Raw genomic sequence first — 21,006 nt, forward strand, 5'->3', positions numbered from 1 at the left:
CTGAGGAGTTGGCCCTTATTTTATCGGCCAGAAGACAGTCAACCAAAACTTTCTATACTGGTAGGTAGGCTATGTGAGAAGTTGGCCTGATATGTAGTGCTCACTATTCTAGTGATCACTGTGTATCATACCAAACAACCCTTATTGATGATTGGTTGTAAGTCAACCGTTAGACCAGCTATCCTAGTAGCATGGACAAGAGCAGTCTTTAGGCTAAACTCTAGAGGGCGTGTTAAGCCAGCTGTTATACCATCACATATACCCCTTGAACACCAAGTGAAAGGACACCACACAAGTTGTTATGAAAATAAAGTATATTTATTTAGAACACAACAGCCCTGGACTCTTTATGAGGACAGGGCGCTAAGCACAATACAAAGCTCTTAAGAAAATACTGAAAGTCGCACAATTTACACAAATGCCCGAGGGGCACGAAAAACCATATACTCCAAAAGTGGAATGCGAAATTACTAGCAGGTAAGTACTACTCTAATAGGCTTTAGGATCGCTAGGAGTGGACTACTGACCTTCAGATTACTAGCAGGCGGCCTAGGGAGATCGGGTGCAGAGTGTGCACTCTCACGCGGGATGCGGGACAAAGTCTATGGATGCTAGATTTCGTAAAGTTAGTGTTATCGGACGAATCCGACTAGGTAGAGCTGAAACGAAAAAGGATCTGGGCCTTTGGATAGTTAAGCTATGCTGGAGCACCGAAATGCTGAGTTTACCTAGCCCAGGGGCTGCGGATGCATAGGTCTGAAAAGATGTCGGGAATCCTTGTTGCAGTCTATGGAGCCTGAAAGAAGTTGCTGGCAGGCGACCAGTGATGAAGTTCGAAGTGATCCAAGCCTGGATCGAAGATGGAAGACACCTGTAAGCAGAGGGGACCAAGTTCTGAATCACTAGCCAGTGATTAGATAGGCACCAGGATGGCACCGGACGAAGTCCCCTCGGCCAGGTGAGTGGGCGACGCTGGGCTCTGCAGTCTCTCGGACCAGGAGGCGTTGTCGGCGACCAGGATGGAGGTGCGAGCTGTCCCACGATGGTATCTGCTGTCGACGTCGCTGGACCCAGGATTGGGGCAACAAGTCTTGGCAAATGCAAGCCCACGCGGTGGACTTAAAATGGCGTCTGGAGTGGACCAGGAGGGTCCGGGGTGCTCCTCTTTTGGAGGGGAGCAAGGGCTAGTCTGGAGCAACCAGACCAGCGTTGAAAATGTCGTTGGTCGTCGTCAGGAAGGCCACAAGCCAGCAGGCAAGTAGCCGGACAACGCGGTGAGCAGCAAAGAGCAGAAGGGCCCCACGCAGATCTCGTGGATGCTGGGGGGCTGGACTTCGGTGCTGGAGCTGCTCAGGATTAGGGCTTCTCAAACCCCAAAGCACTCACTCGAGGATCCCTCGGCGGTCGTGCTGGGCAAGCGTCGTGCAGTCCTGAAGATGGCCAGTCCCTCGAGGTCTCGTCACACCCACGAATCTCAGCTGGGCTGATGATGCAGGTAGAGGTCAAAGGTGCCAGGGAAGCCGGTTCTCGTCGAGCTGGGCAGTCTTGATCCGGAGGAGAGACTTACAGCAAACCGCGATGCTTGGATGGTGCCTGCGGGTGCAGGGTGGCTACTCCTTAGCCACAAGGGAGAGTCTTCTGAAAGGTTCAAGAGTTCTTTCGTGGAAAGTCATCAAGATTCGGAATTATCTAATTTGGAAGGGTCCCCCCTCCCACCTTTATACTAAAGAAAGGGGCTGGTACGGGACTAGGTCCTGCCCATGGGTGGGACCAGGAACGGGGTGGTTATACCCCTCTCCCATGCCGGACTTTCCCCAGCTCAGGGGCTGGTGTGCCCCTGGAACTGGTTCTAGCCGGCAGATGCTTAGTGAGCACCGGGGTGCCACTTGCAGTCATCTTCCTCTTCAGCCCTGCCTACCTAGGATACACAAAACCCTGCCTGGGATGGTGCTAGCACCGCCCCTGACAGGAAACCCTTTGTCGAAGCTCCCCTAGCTGGAAGGACTCCCAGCTGCAGGGGGTCAGACTTGTGTCTGTGGTGGCAGCAACCATTTTGTGATGCTGAGGCTCGAGTTAACCTTAACCGGGGTTCACAGTTACATACATGTCGTGTCCCTCTAGAAGGGTGGAATGCTAACCCCGTCGCCAGAATTGGCGAGTGGTTAGTATTCCAATTCGTATGACACCTTACTCGACATGTTTTGATAAAGCGATACCAGAGTTGGCATATAACCGCAAGGATTATAATGCACTTAAGAGTATATGGTATGCGTTATCATGGAACAGCTATTAGGACTTGGTTCCGCAAGCTGCAGACGGGCTCAGCTCATGCCAGAGCACCATCTCACATGATTCCACGCACTCTGCCTTCAGGATTGTTAAGGCCTGCCATAGGAGTGACTGATAGGAATACATGTGTCCATTTTAGGGTTAGATATAGGTATACTATATCTACAGCAAAGGGTGATTACACCACTTTGCCCCAGCTGTCGTGCAGCCAGTTGTGTCCGATTTAGACGGCCAGCCAGGGGTGGCATAATACATGCTGCAGCCCCTGGTAGGCCCTGGGTACACCTATGCCCTGAGTTACAGGGTCTGAAAAAGGTGGCCCAGTACCAATTGGATATGTACCTAAGGTACATGGAATCCATTTTAGAGAGAGAGCAGTAGGCCTGGGGCCCTGGATAGCAGGGTCCCAGGTCAACTAAGTCGAAAAACCAGCAAAACACCAGGCAAAAAGTTGGGGGTAACCATAATCAGGTATCCACCTTCCTACAGGCTATATATGTGAAATGTGTGGAGAGAATTCAATTGACCCCTCCTTGAAAGCACATTTATCTGATGTTTTAAGTTTTTCACTTGCCTTGGTGCAACAAGGTTGCACTGTGGCTACTGTTAAAGGTTACTTATCTGCCTTGTCGGCATTTCTTTGTTTGTCATATCAACCCTCTTTGTTTAAGTCTCCTATTGTTAAGGGTCTCACTAATCGTTTCCCTCCCACTCCTTTTATTATGCCTCAGTGGGACTTAATCTAGTTGCTACGTTTTTAAAGGGTTCGCCTTCTTTTTCCTCTTGCATAGTTGCCTTTTGAGGTTTTTCGCATTCAAAACTATATTTTTAGTTGCAATCACATTGGCTAGGAGGGTGAGTGAAGTGCAGTGCAGGCTCTTAGTTCCAAGCCTCTGTTTACAAATTACTATGCGGATGAGATGGTTCTTAGGACCGGAGCTGCTTTCCTGCCTAAGGGTGTCACTCCATTCCACTTGGGGCAGTCAATTACCATGCCTACTTTCTACCCTCCCCATCATCCTTCAAGGGAGGAGGAGAGACTTCACCATTTAGACCCCAATAGCGCAGTGGGCTTCTACTTGGATAGAACCAAAGAATTCAGACTGAATGACCAACTTTTCATCGGATATGTGAGCAAGATTAAGGGCAAGGCTGTCCACAAAAGAAAGCTGTCCAGGTGATAATCCTGTGCATCAAGACTTGCTACGCCATGCCCAGGAAGGAGCCTCCTGAAGGTATTACTGCTCCTTCTACCAGGGCTAAATCCCCTTCGTTCGAGGCATGTGGGCTGCTGAATTCATATCTTGTGCATAGATCGCCGCCTAGTTTTGGGTCCGGATGATTGCACTTGTTGTCTTAGACGAGTCTCTGAAGTATCACGAGATAGGTGACTCCTCCCCTGGACTACAGTGCGCATGGGCATCCTCTCCATCCTCAGATTGTTTTTTTCCGCCATTGGGTTCGGATGTTATTCCTATACTCCAACTTCGGAATCGAAATAACACTTTTCTAAAGGCCAAAAGGCCTTCGATTCGACGGTATTGTTCTCGCTCGGTACCTCTCTACTTGATCCAGCCTTCCATCTCCAAGCAGTCGTCGATGCGGGCCGTTGGCCCTTTTCGACGCCACTTGAGCCAACCGTCGATGGAAAGAAGCCCGTTTAAATGGTGCCCACAATGCCACTCCAAGTTCCCACATACTGATAAGCACTCAGTATGCAACAAGTGCCTCTCCCTAGACCATAAGGAGGAAAGCTGTCCGGCCTGTGCACAGTTTCGATCCAAGAAAACTATTCGGAACCGACGTGCCGCCAGGCAAGAAATGCAGCGACAGGCACCCGACCCGGACAACATATTCGATGATGACCAAGACCTACAAGAAGCGCCAGACTCGGACCTAGAGATCGTCACCGTAGAGGACTACTCGGACTCTGATTATGACTGTAGGAGAGAAGGGTCTGCAATCCTATGATCACCCCAGATTTTTGCTTTTTGCTTCACTGGTTTTACGACTTCCCTGGCTGTGGGCCTGCTAATCAGACCCACAGCCTAGCTGTTCTCTCACTAAATTGACACGTGTACCTTAGGTGCATTTACCAATTGGTACTGGGCCACCTTATCAGACCCTGTAACTCAGGGCATAGGTGTACCCAGGGCCTACCAGGGGCTGCAGCATGTATTATGCCACCCCTGGCTGGCCATCTAAATCTGACACAACTGGCTGCACGACAGCTGAGGCAAGGTGGTGTAATCACCCTTTGCTTTAGATATAGTATACCTATATCTAACCCTAAAATGGACACATAGATTCCTATCAGTCACTCCTATGGCAGGCCTTAACAATCCTGAAGGCAGAGTGCTTGGAATCATGTGAGATGGTGCTCTGGCATGAGCTGAGCCCGTTTGCAGCTTGCGGAACCAAGTCCTAATAGCTGTTCCATGATAACGCATACCATATACTCTTAAGTGCATTATAATCCTCGCGGTTATATGCCAACTCTGGTATCGCTTTATCAAAACATGTCGAGTAAGGTGTCATACGAATTGGAATACTAACCCCTCGCCAATTCCGGCGACGGGGTTAGCATTCCACCCTTCTAGAGGGACACAACATGTATGTAACTGTGAACCCCGGTTAAAGTTAACTCGAGCCTCAGCATCACAAAATGGATGCTGCCACCACAGACACAAGTCCGACCTCCTGCTGCTGGCAGTCCTTCCAGCGAGGCGAGCTTGGACAAAGGGTTTCCTGTCAGGGGCGGTGCTAGCACCATCCCAGACAGGGTTTTGTGTATCCTGGGTAGGCAGGGCTTTAGAGGAAGGTGACTGCAAGTGGCACCCCTGTGCTCACTATGCATAGGCCGGCTAGAACCAGTTCCAGGGGCACACCAGCCCCTGAGCTGGGGAAAGTCCGGCATTGGAGAGGGGTGTAACCATCCCCCTTCCTGGTCCCACCCATGGGCAGGACCTAGTCGAGTGCCAGCCCCTTTACTTAGTATAAAGATAGGAGCGGGCCCCCTTCCCAAATTAGATAATTCCGAATCTTGATGACTTTCCACGAAAGAACTCTTGAACCTTTCAGAAGACTCTCCCTTGTGGCTAAGGAGTAGCCACCCTGCACAGCAGGCACCACCTAAGCGCATCGCGGTTTGCTGTAAGTCTCTCCTCCGGATCAAGACTACCCAGCTCAACGAGACCCGGCTTCCCTGGCACCTCTGACCTCTACCTGCATCATCAGCTCAGCTGAGATTCGTGGGTGTGACGAGACCTCGAGGGACCGGCCATCTTCAAGACTGCACGACGCTTGCCCAGCACGACCGCCGAGGGATCCTCGAGTGAGTGCTTTGGGGTTTGAGAAGCCCTAACCCTGAGCAGCTCCAGCACCGAAGTCCAGCCCCCCAGCATCCACCAGATCTGCGTGGGGCCCTTCTGCTCTTTGCTGCTCACCGCGTTATCCGGCTACTTGCCTGTTGGCTTGTGGCCCTCCCGACGACGATCAACGACATTTCCAACGCTGGTCTGGTTGCTCCAGACTGGCCCTTGCTCCCCTCCAACAGAGGAGCACCCCGGACCCTCCTGGTCCACTCCAGACGCCATTTTGAGTCCACCACCTGGGCTTGCATTTGCCAAGAGTTGTTGCCCTACTCCTGGGTCCAGCGACGCCGACAGCCGATATCTTCGTGGGACAGCTCGCACCTCCATCCTGGTCGCCGACAACGCCTCCTGGTCCGAGTGACTGCAGAGCCCAGCGTCGCCCACTCACCTGGTCGAGGCGACTTCGTCCGGTGCCACCCTGGTGCCCATCTAATCCCTGGCTAGTGATTCAGAACTTGGTCCCCTCTGCTTACAGGTATCCTCCATCACCGATCCAGGCTTGGATCACATCGAACTTCAACACTGGTCGCCTGCCAGCAACTTCTTCTTTCAGGCTCCATAGACTGCAACGAGGATTCCCGACGTCTTTTCAGCCCTATGCAGCCGCAGCCCCTGGGCTAGGTAACCTGAGCATTTCGGTGCTCCAGCATAGCCTAACTATCCAAGGGTCCAGATCCTTTTTCGTTTCAGCTCTACCTAGTCGGATTTGTCCGATAACACTAACTTTACGAAATCTAGCATCCATAGACTTTGTCCCGCATCCCGCGTGAGAGTGCACACTCTGCACCCGATCTCCCTAGGCCTCCTGCTCGTAATCTGAAGGTTCAGTAGTCCAGTCCTAGCGATCCTAAAGCCTTTGAGACTAGTTACTTACCTGCTAGTATTTCGCATTCCACTTTTAAAGTATATGGTTTTTCGTGCCTCTCGGGCATTTGTGTAAATTGTGCGACTTAAAGTCTTTTCATAAGAGCTTTGTATTGTGCTTAGCGCCCTGTCCTCATAAAGAGTCCAGGGCTGTTGTGTTCTAAATAAATATCCTTTTATTTTCATAACAACTTGTGTGGTGTCCTTTCACTTGGTGTTCAAGGGGTATATGTGATGGTATAACAGCTGCCTTAACACGCCCTCTAGAGTCTAGCCTAAAGACTGCTCTTGGCCATGCTACTAGGATAGCTGGTCTACGGTTGACTTACAACCAATCCTCAATAAGGGTCATTTGGACTGATACATAGTGATCACTAGAATAGTGAGCACTGCATATCAGGCCAATTTCTCACAATGACTTCCCGCCCGGGCAAATCGTGAGTACCCTGCCCCCGCCATCATCTACCCCGTTAACAACGGCTCCGGTCAAGGCATCGCCAAAGTGCCTTAGCCAAGATAATAAAAAAGTTTTGCTTGCCCCGCCATCCGGCTCGGCACCGAAACCTTCCGAAACACCAGGGCCCAGTAACATCGTCCCAAAGAAGGTTCCAGAGCCAAAGAAGGTCGTCGACCCGAAGGGCGTTGATCCGAAAACGGCCGCACCGCCAAAGAGCGTCGAGCCGAAAAAGACTGTCGACCCCAAGAAGGCCGTGCAGCCCAAACTTGTCGAGCCAAAAGTGGTTGCCGACCCGAACAAGGCTATGCAACCAAAGGGCGCCGAACCAAAGAAGGTCGCAGACCCGAACAAGCCTTCGGCACCAAAATCTGTCGACCCGGCAAAAAGCGCCGTACCTAGGTCGTTCCGGCTTCGACGCGGGCTTATCGGCCCGAAGACACCGGCTCCAAAAACACCAGTCGATCCAAATAAGACAATCGACTCGGAAAAGGACACTCGTCCAAAGAAATAAACTCCAGTCGATCCGAACAAGAACATCGACTCGGAAGAGGGCACTCCGAAGAAGAAGCCTACGGAACTCAAAAAACGCGTCGAGCCGAAAGTCACGGTCGACCCGAAAAAAGACCCAGAGTCGAAAAAATCGACTGCTAAACCAAACGTCGCCGAAAAACCAAGGTCAAACATTCAACCCAGGACTGTTGAGGAAGAGCTCTTCCACCCAGATCCCTCTGACGACCAGGCAAAAATTGATATTAACCCAGAGACTGGTAAAGTTACCATCCTGCATAGGAAAAAGAGGCATTTGGACTTTGAACCTCAGTCCCCTATTCCACTGAAGAAAAAGGACTTTGGGACTTCTCCTTCTAGCCCCTTCATTCCTTTTCAACCTATCATGCCTACTACTCCTTTTAATCCATACACTCCTTATTCTCCTTCTCATCACGGGGACGATGAAGGTAACACAGGGGATGAGCCACAGCCTCAATATGACTTCCCACAGGACCCTGAACCACAAGAGGAACCATGGGAAGAGCCAACTGACCCTTACAACACCCATCCCGTACCCGATATGTCCTCTTATCCTACTAAGCCCTCACCTACTGATGACACCGTAGTTTTTAATCAACTCATAGAGAGGGCTGCACAGTTCCACAACGTGGATATGCATAATGACCCTATTGAGGAAGACTACTTGTTTGACACCTTCCCTACATCAGAAAAAAGTGTCAAAACACTTCCCATGCTAAAGGGAGTTCTGAAACATGCACCTGACATATTTAAGGATACAGCCAGGGCACGGATAATCAACCCCAGAATTGAAAAGAAGTATAGGGCAGCTCCTACAGACCCTACTTACATCAAAGGGCAGTTACCACTTGATTCCCTCGTAGTGGCCAACGCACGTAAAGCCAATTCCCAAACCACTGGGGTGGCACCTCCCCCAGACAAGGAGTCAAAGATACTAGAGGCATCAGGGAAAAGAGTAGCAGCACAAGCCTCCAACTCGTGGAGGATCCCTAATACAGAAACCCTACTGGCTCGTTACGACAGGGAGCATTACGACCAGCTAGAGACCCTAATGCAACACCTACCTGAGCCTTTAAAAGCACAAGCCCAAAATCTCATACAGGAAGGAAAATTCATAACAAACGCCTCCATCAAATGCGCGCTTGACGCAGCAGACACGGCAGCTAGGTCAATCAACACTAGCGTTCTACTCCGCAGACACGCATGGCTGCGCATTTCTGGCTTTAAAAATTAAGTGCAGGCCACTATCCTTAACCAACCTGTTAATCAGGATTTTCTATTTGGCCCTGCTGTCGATACAATTTTAGATAAAATGAAAAAGGACACAGAGACGGCAAAATCAATGGGGGTATTGCAATTTCAGCAACATAGGGACTCCTTTCGTCGCTCCTCGTACAGGGCAAATACACGAGGACATGCCTCACAAACAACGGCCTCATATAAAGGTAACCCACAAAGTTCCTTTACCAAAAACACTACCAGAGGCGGCTACAGAGGTAACAATACCAAGGGAAGAGGTCGTGGAGGCAATAACACCAGAGCCTCCACTGCCTCAAAACTGTGACTCTATCACACGGCCTCCAGACCACTTAACACCAGTCGGTGAGAAATTATCCAGTCTGGCTACTGCCTAGAACGGACTTCTACACCACCAAACATACCACCCAGACATCGTCCAATGTCCAGAGAACACATCACCCTGTTACAACAAGAGGTGAACTGCATGCTAGAAAAGGGGGCCATAGAGCAAGTCCCTTTCCACCAGCAAGGGACAGGAGTATACTCCCTATATTTCCTCATTCCCAAGAAGGACGGCTCTCTCAGACCCATATTAGACCTCAGACCCCTAAATCAATACATACTGTCGGAGCACTTTCATGATAACATTACAACAAGTGCTCCCGTTGCTACGACAAGGGGATTTCCTAGCAACACTGGACCTCAAAGATGCGTATTTCCACATACACATCCATCCAGCCCACAGAAAATACCTCAGGTTCACAATAGAAGGTCAACACTACCAATTCAAGGTTTTGCCCTTCGGGGTTACCACGGCTCCAAGAGTGTCTACAAAATGCTTAGCAACAGTGGCAGCACATCTAAGGAGGCAGCACGTCCATGTGTACCCTTACCTGGACGATTGGCTAATACAAGCAAAATCGTACCAACAATGTGCAGCACACACGTCTCAGACAATAGTGCTGCTACACAGCTTAGAATTCTCAATCAACTATACAAAATCACACCTGCAACCGTCCCACATACAGCAGTACCTGGGAGCCACCATAAACACCTCACTGGCAAAGGCATATCCAAACTCAGCAAGGATAGCCAGTATGCAGACACTCATTCGCAAATTCCTGCCACAACACTCTTTGCCAGCTCAGGTCTTCATGCAACTCATAGGCATGATGGCTTCCTGCATATTCATTGTCCCGCATGCCAGACTTCAGATGCGCCCATTGCAGGAATGCCTAGCACGGCTCAAGGACAACTAAAAGACCTAGTGTTGGTAGACAGTCGTACTCGCAACTCTCTGCAGTGGTGGAACCCACAAAATCTTTCCAAGGGGCGACTGTTCCAAGAGCCGGTTCCACAACTAGTATTAACAGTGGACGCATCACTGACAGTCTGGGGAGCCCATCTCCTTCAATACACAGTACAGGGGCTCTGGACAAACAAACAGAAAAGGCTGCATATCAACCAACTAGAGTTGCTAGCGATATTCCTAGCCTTAAAAGCATTTCAGAAATACTTGTGCAGCAAGGCGGTGTTAATCCGGACGGACAACATGACCACGATGTACTACATCCAGAAACGGGGAGGAACGCACTCTCCACAGCTGTCCCACCTGGCACAAAGCATCTAGAAGTGGGCGATTCCAAAAAACATTATTCTCCTAGCAGAACACCTTCCAGGCAAGGACAATCAAGTTACCGACCTGCTCAGCAGGCACAGTCCGCAATTACACGAATGGGAGATTCACCCCAGGTCCTTCAGCCATTCTTCGAGGAGTGGGGTCACCCAGAAATAGACCTGTTCGCCACAAAAGAAAACTCGAAATGCCAATACTTTGCCGCCAGGTTCCCACATCCATTGTCGCAGGGCAATGCGATATGGATGAACTGGTCAGGCAGATTTGCGTACGCTTTTCCCCCAGCACCACTGATCCCGCTGGTGGCACGCAAACTGCAGCAACACATCCTCACACTAATCCTAGTTGCTCCCACATGGGCGAGACAACCATGGTACACGACATTCCTGGAACTCTCAGTAGTTCCCCATCAAAGACTGCACCTTGCACCTCATCTTCTAACTCAGAACCATGGAGAAATCAGACACCCAGATCCCAGTCAAATGAACCTATCGATCTGGCTCCTGAGGTCTTAAAGTTTGGATACCTTAACTTGCCCCCAGATTGCATGAATATCATTAGGGAGGCAAGAAGACCAACCACACGAGCGTGCTATGCAGCTAAATGGAAAAGATTTGTGATTTACTGCACCAATAACCAAATCAACCCCTTAGATGCTTCAATACAAAACATAATATGTTACCTGCTTCACCTACAAAGATGTAACTTAGAATACTCTTCGATACGGCTACACCTCGCTGCCATAGCAGCATACCTCCAAAACAGGCAACACCTTTCACTGTTTAGAATACCAGCAATCAAAGCCTTCATGGAGGGTTTAAAAAGGGTGATTCCTCCTAGGCACCCCCCTTCCCCAGTCTGGAATCTCAATATAGTGCTTACCAGACTCATGGGCCCTCCTTTCGAACCTTTACATTCATGCGAACTGCAATTCCTAATGTGGAAAGTTGCATTCTTGGTAGCCATCACCTCACTCAGAAGAGTGAGTGAATTACAAGCGCTTACAATTCAAGAACCTTTCATGCAGGTACATGACAACAGGGTAGTTCTTAGAACAAACCCTAAATTCATGGCTAAGGTTGTATCCAATTTCCATATCAACCAATCAATAGAACTTCCAGTGTTCTTTCAAAATCCACAGTCAGTAGCTGAGAAAGCCCTGCACACACTAGACGTAAAGAAAGCTCTACTTTACTATGTGGACAAAACTAAATCCTTTAGGAAAACAAAGCAACTGTTTGTTGCCTTTGCACCACAACACAAGGGGAATCCAATTTCAAAATCAGGAATAGCCAGATGGATAGTTAAATGCATTCAAATATGCTATCAAAAGGCAAAACGCACTTTAACCGTTCCCCCAAGAGCACACTCCACTAGGAAAATGGGGGCATCCATGGCTTTCCTAGAAAATATTCCTCTTGAAGATATCTGTAAGGCAGCCACATGGACCACCATACACACTTTCCCAAAACACTACTGTGTAGATGTGCAAACAAAACAGCAAGCTGCTGTAGGCCAGGCTGTCCTCAAAACTCTTTTTCAAACTGCTGCAGCTGGCACAGGTAGCCACCACTAGAGGAATTACTGCTATACAGTCTATGCACAAGATGTGAATTCGGCAGCCTACATGCCTCAAACGGAATATGCTACTTACTAGTATGCATCTGTTCTTGGCATGTAGGGCTGCTGACATTCATATCGCCCGCCCTCCTCCCCGGTGCCTGTAGCAGCTGCAGCATTCTCTCTGGCATGGCCATCTTTTACTTTACTATGTCCATCTCTGCCACAATGGCGAAAAACAATCTGAGGATGGAGAGGATGCCAATGCGCACTGTAGTCCAGGGGAGGAGTCCCCTACCTCGTGATACTTCGAAGACTCTTCCAAGACAACAAGTGCAATCATCCGGACCCAACACTAGGGGGCGATCTATGCACAAGATATAAATGTCAGCAGCCCTACATGCCAAGAACAGATGCATACTGGTAAGTAGCATATTCCTTCTGCTTTGGCTATTGCTGTCCCTGTGGTTAACACCTGCAAAGTGGCAACTTGGGCATCCCTCCACACTTTTGCAAAGCATTATTGCTTGGATTCGCAAGTTAGGAGGGACGGTTTGGGGATCCATTTCAAAAGGTGAGGAATCCACAGGCAGACCATCAGAAAAACAAGTTACTTACCTTCGGGAACACTTATTCTGGTGGATACCCCATTGCCAGTCTAGTCGTACTGAAACTTAAAAAATACTTTTATGTTTTATACATATGTTTTATGTGATTTCCTATTTAAATCATAGTTATTTAGATTTGGTAAATGTCTATGGCGGGGTTTTTCCTTATTTGTTTGTGTATTGTATTCTTGTGGAAATATTCTTAGTTTACCTCAGTGGAATGCTGCGAATTGGGGTCATCCAAAAGGTGAGGCCTCCACATCCAGATACTGTATCCACCAGAAAAAGCGTTATCTACCTAGGGGAGATTAGCCACTCATCCCAGGGGCACAAGTGGGTGCAGAAAGCCCACTAGGAGATATGTTTATGGGCATGTCGGGGAGAGGCCGCATAAGCAAGGGTCGCTCCCCCTTTTTTTTGGGCACCCGTTTTGCCTGTTTCTGACCTCAGAAATCCACTAGATGAGAGAGAATGAGAAAACGAGAGAGAGAGAGAGAGAGAGCGAGAGAGAGAAAGAGAGAACACAAACACTAATTCAGCTGTTGGTCTGCATGTACTGGCATTTGGCAGGCTGTGTGTTTAAACTGGTGCTTGATGGCGGTGTGCGTAAACTGGCGCTTGGTGGCACTGTGCGTAAACTGGCGCTTGGTGGTGCTGTGTGTAAACTGGCACTTGGTGGCAGTGTGTGTAAACTGGCACTTGGTGGTGGTGTGCGTAAATGGACGCTTGCCCTGCGGTGTGCATGGACTGGTGGTGTGTGTGAATGACGCTTGGCTGGCGGTGTTGCTTGCGTGGGCCCCCTATCGTTTTCTTACTCCGAATCCCCAGCAACCATCAAATTTAGCTACAGTCACATTTTCCTCACATTTCTGTGTTCTGTGTCATGTTCATGCCGGAATAAATTTCCTATCGCCCAATGTTCCCCCTCGGGTTTCTGATAAAAATAATACTGCACTTGTGTGGATGCCCAAAGCAGAATCAGCCTAAAAATGTATTTTAACAAACTGCCCTTTTGGACCTGCTTTTGTTCCCCCTCAATCTCTACTTGTTTTTGGCCCTTCCCCGTCGCTGGCATGTGGCCTACCCAACAAGTGCAGTCTCATTTTTATTGGGAGACTTGGAGGCATGCCAGATGGATTGAAAGTTTTGGCTATCCACAGATTCTAGAACTGTGCATCCCAAAAATTTGAAAACATGTGGGGGGTTTTTGGTCAAAATTTGAGGTTTGCATGAGATTCTGGGAAAGAAAAGTGGTGACAGCCACGCAAGTCAGCCTACCCTGCATAGACCTAGGTGTTTACTTTTCAAAAATGTACAGGTTGCAGCTGAGCTAGGTTCCAAAATCTAAAGCTACCCACACTGTAAAAAAATGGTCAGTTTTTGGTGGAAAAATGCGCTGTGTCCATGTTGCATTCTGGGTTGTTTCCTGTTGCGGGCACTAGATCCACTCACACAAGTGACATAGCATTTTTATCGAGCGACCTGGGGGAACGCTGGATGGTAGGAAATTTGTGCCGGACCATTGATCCCATAACTTTCCCAGACAGAAATGTGAGGAAAATGTGATTTTTATGTGGGCTAAAGTTGAGGCTTGCAGGGGATTCTGGGTAAGAAAACATGAGGAGATCCATGCAAGCCACATCTCCCTGGACTCAAATGTCTGGGTTTGGTAGGTTTCCCTAGTGGGATGCCGAGTCCAAGAGCGCAGGTTCTCCCCTTGTAAAACCAGGGTGTTTTGTAATTGATGATTTTGATTTGTCCACAATATATGTTGGGCCCTTTCCTGTCGTGGGCACAAGTGAGGTAGCATTTGTACCGGGAGACTTGGGGGGGGGGGGGGGGGGGGGGGGATGGAAGATTGCGATTCTCTGCAGATTCCAGAACTTTCCATCACAGAAATGTGAGGAAAATTCGTTTTTTTAGACAAGTTTTGAGGTTTGCAACGGATTCTGGTTAACCGAACCTGGTGAGAGCCACACAAGTCACCCCCTCCTGAATTCCCCTGGGTGTCTAGTTTTAAAAAATGTACAGGTTTGCTAGGTTTTGCCTAGGTGTCAGCTGAGCCAGGGCCCAAAATCCACAACTAGGCACATTGCAAAAAAAGGGTCAATTTTTTGTGGAAAAATGTGATGTGCCCAAAGTGCGTCTTGGGCCATTTTCTGTCACAGACACTAGGCCTACCCACACGAGTGAGGTACCATTTTTTTTTTGTCAAAAGTATGTTTATTAACATTTCGTCACATCATGCATCACAGATATACAGGAATAGCATCAGGGTAAATGCAAAGGCGTGGCAGTCCTAGACAAGCAAGGAGTGAGGATCGTTATTAGCCATATACCCCCCCCCCCCCCTACCAATACCCCAAGGAGATCTATAAGAATAGGTACAGTTTCCTTTAATGCAGGAGCAGGGGATAGTTTTGTACTGGGGTACCCCTTGTCGTTCACCCTTCTTCTCATGTGACGTTGTAAACCCAAAGTCGTCCAACTTAGAAGGTGTCCATCAAAGAAATACAATCCCTGAGTTGAAACTCCCAGGGTAAATGGAAGAGAACAAAGTAAAGTAAAAGGGAACCCCCCACCCATCCAACCCAATACTGGTGGCGGCTATTCAACTACAACTTAGGTTCATGATAGTGTACTTTCACGGAAGTTAAAATTGGAAAAGATGCATATCTCTGATTGATGCAGGGCAGACTTGCAACGGCAATCCCCTTGTGAGGAAGAATATAGTACATTGTTATCCTTGATGCAAATGCACAGACCCCATAAGGCAAATGAAAAAGGAAACCGTCATGTACAGGGCAAGTGTACATTAAGACAGTGTGTATGTTACTTGTCAAACAGATGTTGTGCTGTTGGTGAAGATGAGATGCGTCACTGAAGAGATCTTAGTCATATAGATTAGTTCTTGGATTGGGGCGACCACAGGTCAAGTTATGTTATGTTATGTTAGCTCAGCTTTTAGAGCGCACGGCTGCCCCAGCTAAAGGGCGTCCCGGCGCTTTATCTGGATGAAGGAACACAACCAGGAAAACAAGCGGAGAGGATGAATTAACAGTAAGACAGTCATTGGGAAACAGGAGGGAAAAGAAAAGTTTTAATAGCCCTCCTAAATGCAAGCAGCTCATCCAGAGCACGAATGTGGGCAGGGAGTGAGTTCCAAAGCTTTGCTGCCAAAACACGGAAGGAACGCCCTCCCGCCCTACAGCGTTTAAATCGTGGGACTAGGGCCAGATTTTGTCCCAATGACCTCAGGTTGCGAGAGGGAACATAAGGCATGAGGAGATGCTCAAGAATCTGGGGAGAAGAGAATTTAAGAATTTTAAAAGAAAGACATAATGCCTTAAATTCAATCCTTTGTGTCATAGGTAGCCAGTGGAGTTTCCGAATGGTTTCCTTGACTGAGCAGAACCTGGGTAAGACTACCAAGGCTCTGGCTGCAGCGTTCTGTATACGCTGCATCCGAATAACTTCCGCCTGATTAGCCCCCAGCAGGAGCGAGCTGGCGTAGTCAAGCGTGACAGGATAGTGGCCTGAATTATCAACTGCCTGGTGGGGTCATCAAAGAATTTCAAAATTGGCCTAAGTCCACGTAAAATCCTGAAGCAAGTGGACGCCACTTTTTTTGTATGACCGGAAAAACTGAGGGCGGGGTCTAGCCAGACCCCCAAGTTTTTAACCTCAGATGCCGGAGTGGGAGTTGGACCTAATTCTAAGTAGTGGGGCCATGTAAGGGGCTCCCCGTTATCAATGTCTGCAGAATCATTGTTTTTTGTGATTTCAAGTGATCCCAAGGTATTTCATCATTCAGCCTGTAGATGTCAGAGCCGACGCTGTATATCCATCTCAACCTGAGATGGATATACAGCGTCTCATCTCAAACAGAAGTGGTTGAGTCATGTCTTTCTCATTTTGTTTCATTGTTTCAATGACACACCATTCCTAATCACAGTCACTGTGTCCCTCCTCGATGTAGTGTTGCGACAATTTCTTGGCATCCCGTTTACAATGTATGGTGCTGCTGTGTTCTGTTATTCATCCCGTTCTTCTTTTTGTGTGGAGGTCGGGTCCCCACAACACGAGCGTCGGAGCAGCACCACCCTGCTGTTCGTTTATCGTCTACTTATTTAAGAGACGTCTTATCTTCTTTTTGTGTGGAGGTCGGGTCCCCACAACACGAGCGTCGGAGCAGCACCACCCTGCTGCCCGTTTATTGTTTACTTATTTAAGAGACTTCTTCTACCATTCCTCCGAGTCAACTAATATCGGGCGATATTCACCGAAACTGAAATCATTTATATCGCTTGAATGTCAAAGCAATATTGATATCAACGTTTTTAGAATTGTCTACCTCTGCGCTACAAACATTGCCTGCTCCATCTGGAAATACCCAGGACTATCTCCATCTTGAATCTATACTAGTCTTATCAAAATTGCAGAGGATTTCACCTTCCAGCATTGTTACTGCATGGATAGAGCGTCTAATGTTGATTTATTCTGTGTCTCCTGAAGAAGGCGGTTCACTGCCGAAACGCGCGTCGAGTTTTTATGCTCTTTTTTATTATTTGATTTATTACGTGTATTTTTGTGTATAAATTTCATTGTATTGATTATGAGTTTTATGTTGTATGTTTATTAGAACTGTATGTAATTGAAGCATCTTTTACCCTTATCATATGGTCTGACCTCCTGGTCATACACAATATGTTTTTTTAAAAATACTCATTAAAAATATATATTTTATATAAACATTGTTAATTCCTCGATTATTCCTTCTTGACCACTGATCTATCCCGATTGTTCACACTGTCCGTTTAGACTTCCTGGGATTTTTCTCACACCAGTTGTTACCCTGCCCTAGGAGTCTATATACTACCCAGGGGGTCCTTGTTGTTTTCACCTGTTATTCATCCCTACATGCAGGAGATTACAAGGGCACTTTATGATGTATATTACATATTTGGAATTGTAGTTCGATAGTCCTTCCAACGGGTTCTGAGACCCAGATCTATCTCCTTCATCTTTTTTGTGTAAGGGTACACACTACAGTTGCCACAAGTAGAATGCATACCTGGTGGTGGTATGCCCCACAGTGTTCTCTGTCTATTATCCATAAGGGGGTTCCTTTGGTTAGTGTGTACCAATATGTCTTTTCGGTTGCTGGCCCTTTCGAAGGCGTACACTTGTTTGTTGAGACCAATGACCCCGACACCAGAATTCTCCATTCCTTACTATTGAAGGTAAATAACTTGCTCTAATATGAAACACTACAGCTTATAATGGCGTCTTTAACATAGAAAACTGTAACTATTTTCTCTTACCTAATATACAAATTATAATCCACAAGGACTCTTGATTAAGGTGCACTGGAAACTGAACTGCTTTTGGTGCTTGAGAGTTTTCTGGATGGGGAGTAATTATTGTGAAAAGTACCTAGCTCAGAAGCAGCAGAGATTGAAGTGCTTCACAGTAGAGCAATCTTACTGGTGCTTGTCAGTGGTGTGCAGGTTGATCAGAAGATAGCTTACACTATAGAATCATTCCATCCTTGATCTTCACTTTAGGCACCGCTGGCAAGTAACTTTGTATCCAGGTACGGTAAAGGGTGTGCTTGGAGTTAACCCATATTTTATTCTTTCAGATATCGGCGGTTGTAATGGCGGCTGAAGAAAAGTGGAAACAAGAACATCATCTGAATGCCGATAAATCTTTAATTAATGGGAAACAAAAAGAAATGGAGGAGAAGATTACTTTGTTGACTAGAGAAATAGAATCAAAGAATGAAGAACACACAGCTCGCCTAAAAGCAGAACTGGCAAAGGCACGAGCTGAGTGGAACAAAGAAAAGCAAGAGGAAATTAACAAAATGCGTGCACAAAATGAAAAGGATTATCGGACCTTTTTAGATAGTCATAGAAATAAAATAAATGAGGTACTTGCACAAGCCAAAGATGACTTCGAAAGACAGAAAAAAGAGTTGCTTAGTCAGAAAAAAACTGAAATCATGGAAAGAATTGAGCAGAATCGTAAGCAATGGGTAACTGAGGAAAGCAAGAAGCTACATCAACACGAGGAAGATATTTTAATATCAATCCAGTATTTCTTGGACCTTATTCACCTAGATTTAGTCAAAGGATCAAATGACAAATCCACTCTGAAAGAAAAAGCCCCAACAGTGAAGCTCAGCAGCCAGTATCAGGAAAAACTGATGGAATGTCTGCAAAAGTCCTGTCAGGAAATTGTTTTTAGGAGTCTTGAAAATGCCATGCACCACTGGAGAAAGGTACATCTTTTCTCATCCTTTCCTTTATCTTCTCATGCTTTTTCCCCTTCCCCTTTACTTTACTCTGAGCTTATTTCTTAGCATGAATGGGAATTTGGAATAATTGTTATAAAGTGTCTCAAAAAACCTTGTATGCAGGGTTTAATCTACATGGAAGATAATTTTAATGAAAATACATTGAGCGATAAATGAAAAAATATAAGCAATGTTTAGCGTGGAAGTGGATTATCTCAATACCTTTCCGTTGACTGGGTATAGTAATGTATCTACATTTTCAGGTAGTAGGGTGCATGGTGTCAGTGCCAATCTCTTTCTATCAAAGTGTTAAGAATTCTGAGAGAATCTTATTCTTTCTTGGTTTCTTGAAGGACATGCCTCCCACCCATCCCTTTTTCTTTTCACCAATGGCTACTTACGGGTGCTTGATGGTAAATTTAATAAAAGAAGGGTTCGGAGGTGCCACCGTGGGAGATGTTTGTCAATGTAAGAACCCTTTTTCTGGTTTGTTTTATAATCTAGTATTGGAGAAGGCAAGGGTTGAACTATATGACCCGATTATTTCTATCAGATTGCAAAAAGCAGTCACCCAGCAATAATAGGATAAAGAGGCCAATTTAATGTCATATCTGGTCTTTATTAGAATCAAGGATGGTCAGGAGAGAGATGTTGAACCCTGTTTTGTTTCAGAACAACTAGAGCTGGGAAAGGCGCATCTCGTATAAAATCTGACATACATGCTACTCCTTGCCTTTTCAATTATTGTACACCATTTAAGATTTCTCACGTGTACAACTCTGTGTTGGACGAAGATGGTATCTTGTTTTACTTCACAGCATTATTCTGTCTCGTTTTTGGGCCTAGGAGGTAATGTATACTGACATTTTGATGCAGATGTAATTTACTTTAATATATGTAAGCACCCCACTTACGCTTTCTTCTATTCATTCCCTCTACTAGGGAGGATAGCTCGTCAGAATGTTCAGCCAAACGATCCATTATTATCAGGGATACTCTTTCCAAGTGTCTTGCAACCCACATTCATTTCTTCTCGGTTAAGACTGAAAGTCAGCGTTGTATAAGCATTTACCAAGTTTCTGAGATTGAGAGCCATTAAACTTCTAGAGTTTCCATTTACCTGTACAAATCAATCATTTAACCTGAGAGCTAATTAACAGACTCACTTGGCATTCATAAATCAGAACAATCAGTTGGTTTTTAATGATGTTTCTAATCAATATATTTTCTCCATAGATTCCTCATTTAGATCTGCCTCTGCACCAAATATGACTCCATGTTCTGGGACAAGTACTCTCTAGGGCATCCCAAAGCCGCCACCAGTCAATAGGAAAACACACTCTGGCTCCGAGTACAACAAGCACTGTCAGAGCCAATTTGTCTGATATTGGCTGCCAGCCCTTTGTCTAATGCACATTAGAATCCCCATGTTAGACTAATGTTCTGATTTGTTACCTTTGCCTCAAATTGTAAAGCGCTCTGATATCGTTCGGGATCAAGTTTGCGCTATATAAAACTTTATAAATACTTTATAAATAAGGGCTACCTTTCTGCCCTTTCAGCCTTCCTAAGGCTGCCTGACCAGCCATCTTTGTTCAAGTCCCCTATTGTAAATCGATTTCTGAAAGGCATCACGCACACGTTTCCACCTGTTCCCTTTGTGATGCCTCAGTGGGACTTGAACCTGGTTCTTACTTTTCTGATGTGCACTCCCTTTGAGCCACTTCATAACTGTCCTCTTCGCCTTCTTACTCTGAAGACTGCTTTCCTGGTTGCCATCACTTCTGCCAGGAGAGTGAGTGAGCACCAGGCTTTATCCTCGAAACCTCCTTTCCTCTCTGTTCATCCAGACAAGGTTGTGTTGCGGACGAGACCTTCGTTCCTGCCCAAGGTTGTCACGGCCTTCCGCATTGGGCAGTCCATTACCTTGCCCACTTTCTTTCCGCCTCCGCATCCCTCGAAAGAGGAAGAGAGGCTCCACCGTCTGGACCCAAAACGTGCGCTCTCACTATCTGGATCGCACACGCCAGTTCCGGGTGGATGACCAACTCTTTGTTGGTTACGTGGGCGCTAAGAAGGGAAAGGCGGTGCACAAGCGGACCATCTCGTGGTGGATCATCTTGTGTATCCAGGCGTGTTACTCCTTGGCT

At 47.0% G+C, this 21,006-nt stretch overlaps 1 protein-coding gene across 1 annotated transcript in view; it reads left to right on the plus strand.

Annotated features, from left to right (window-relative positions):
* Window positions 1–21,006, plus strand: part of CEP152 (centrosomal protein 152) — an 804,909-nt gene that overhangs the window by 479,782 nt on the left and 304,121 nt on the right. Inside the window, exon 21 of the mRNA XM_086958276.1 lies at window positions 18,200–18,841. Coding sequence (XP_086814402.1) covers window positions 18,200–18,841 — 642 coding nt within the window. The remainder of the gene's footprint in view (window positions 1–18,199; window positions 18,842–21,006) is intronic.

Source organism: Lissotriton vulgaris, chromosome 2_1 (genome assembly GCF_964263255.1).
Source record: "Lissotriton vulgaris chromosome 2_1, aLisVul1.2, whole genome shotgun sequence".
Lineage (NCBI taxonomy): Eukaryota > Metazoa > Chordata > Amphibia > Caudata > Salamandridae > Lissotriton > Lissotriton vulgaris.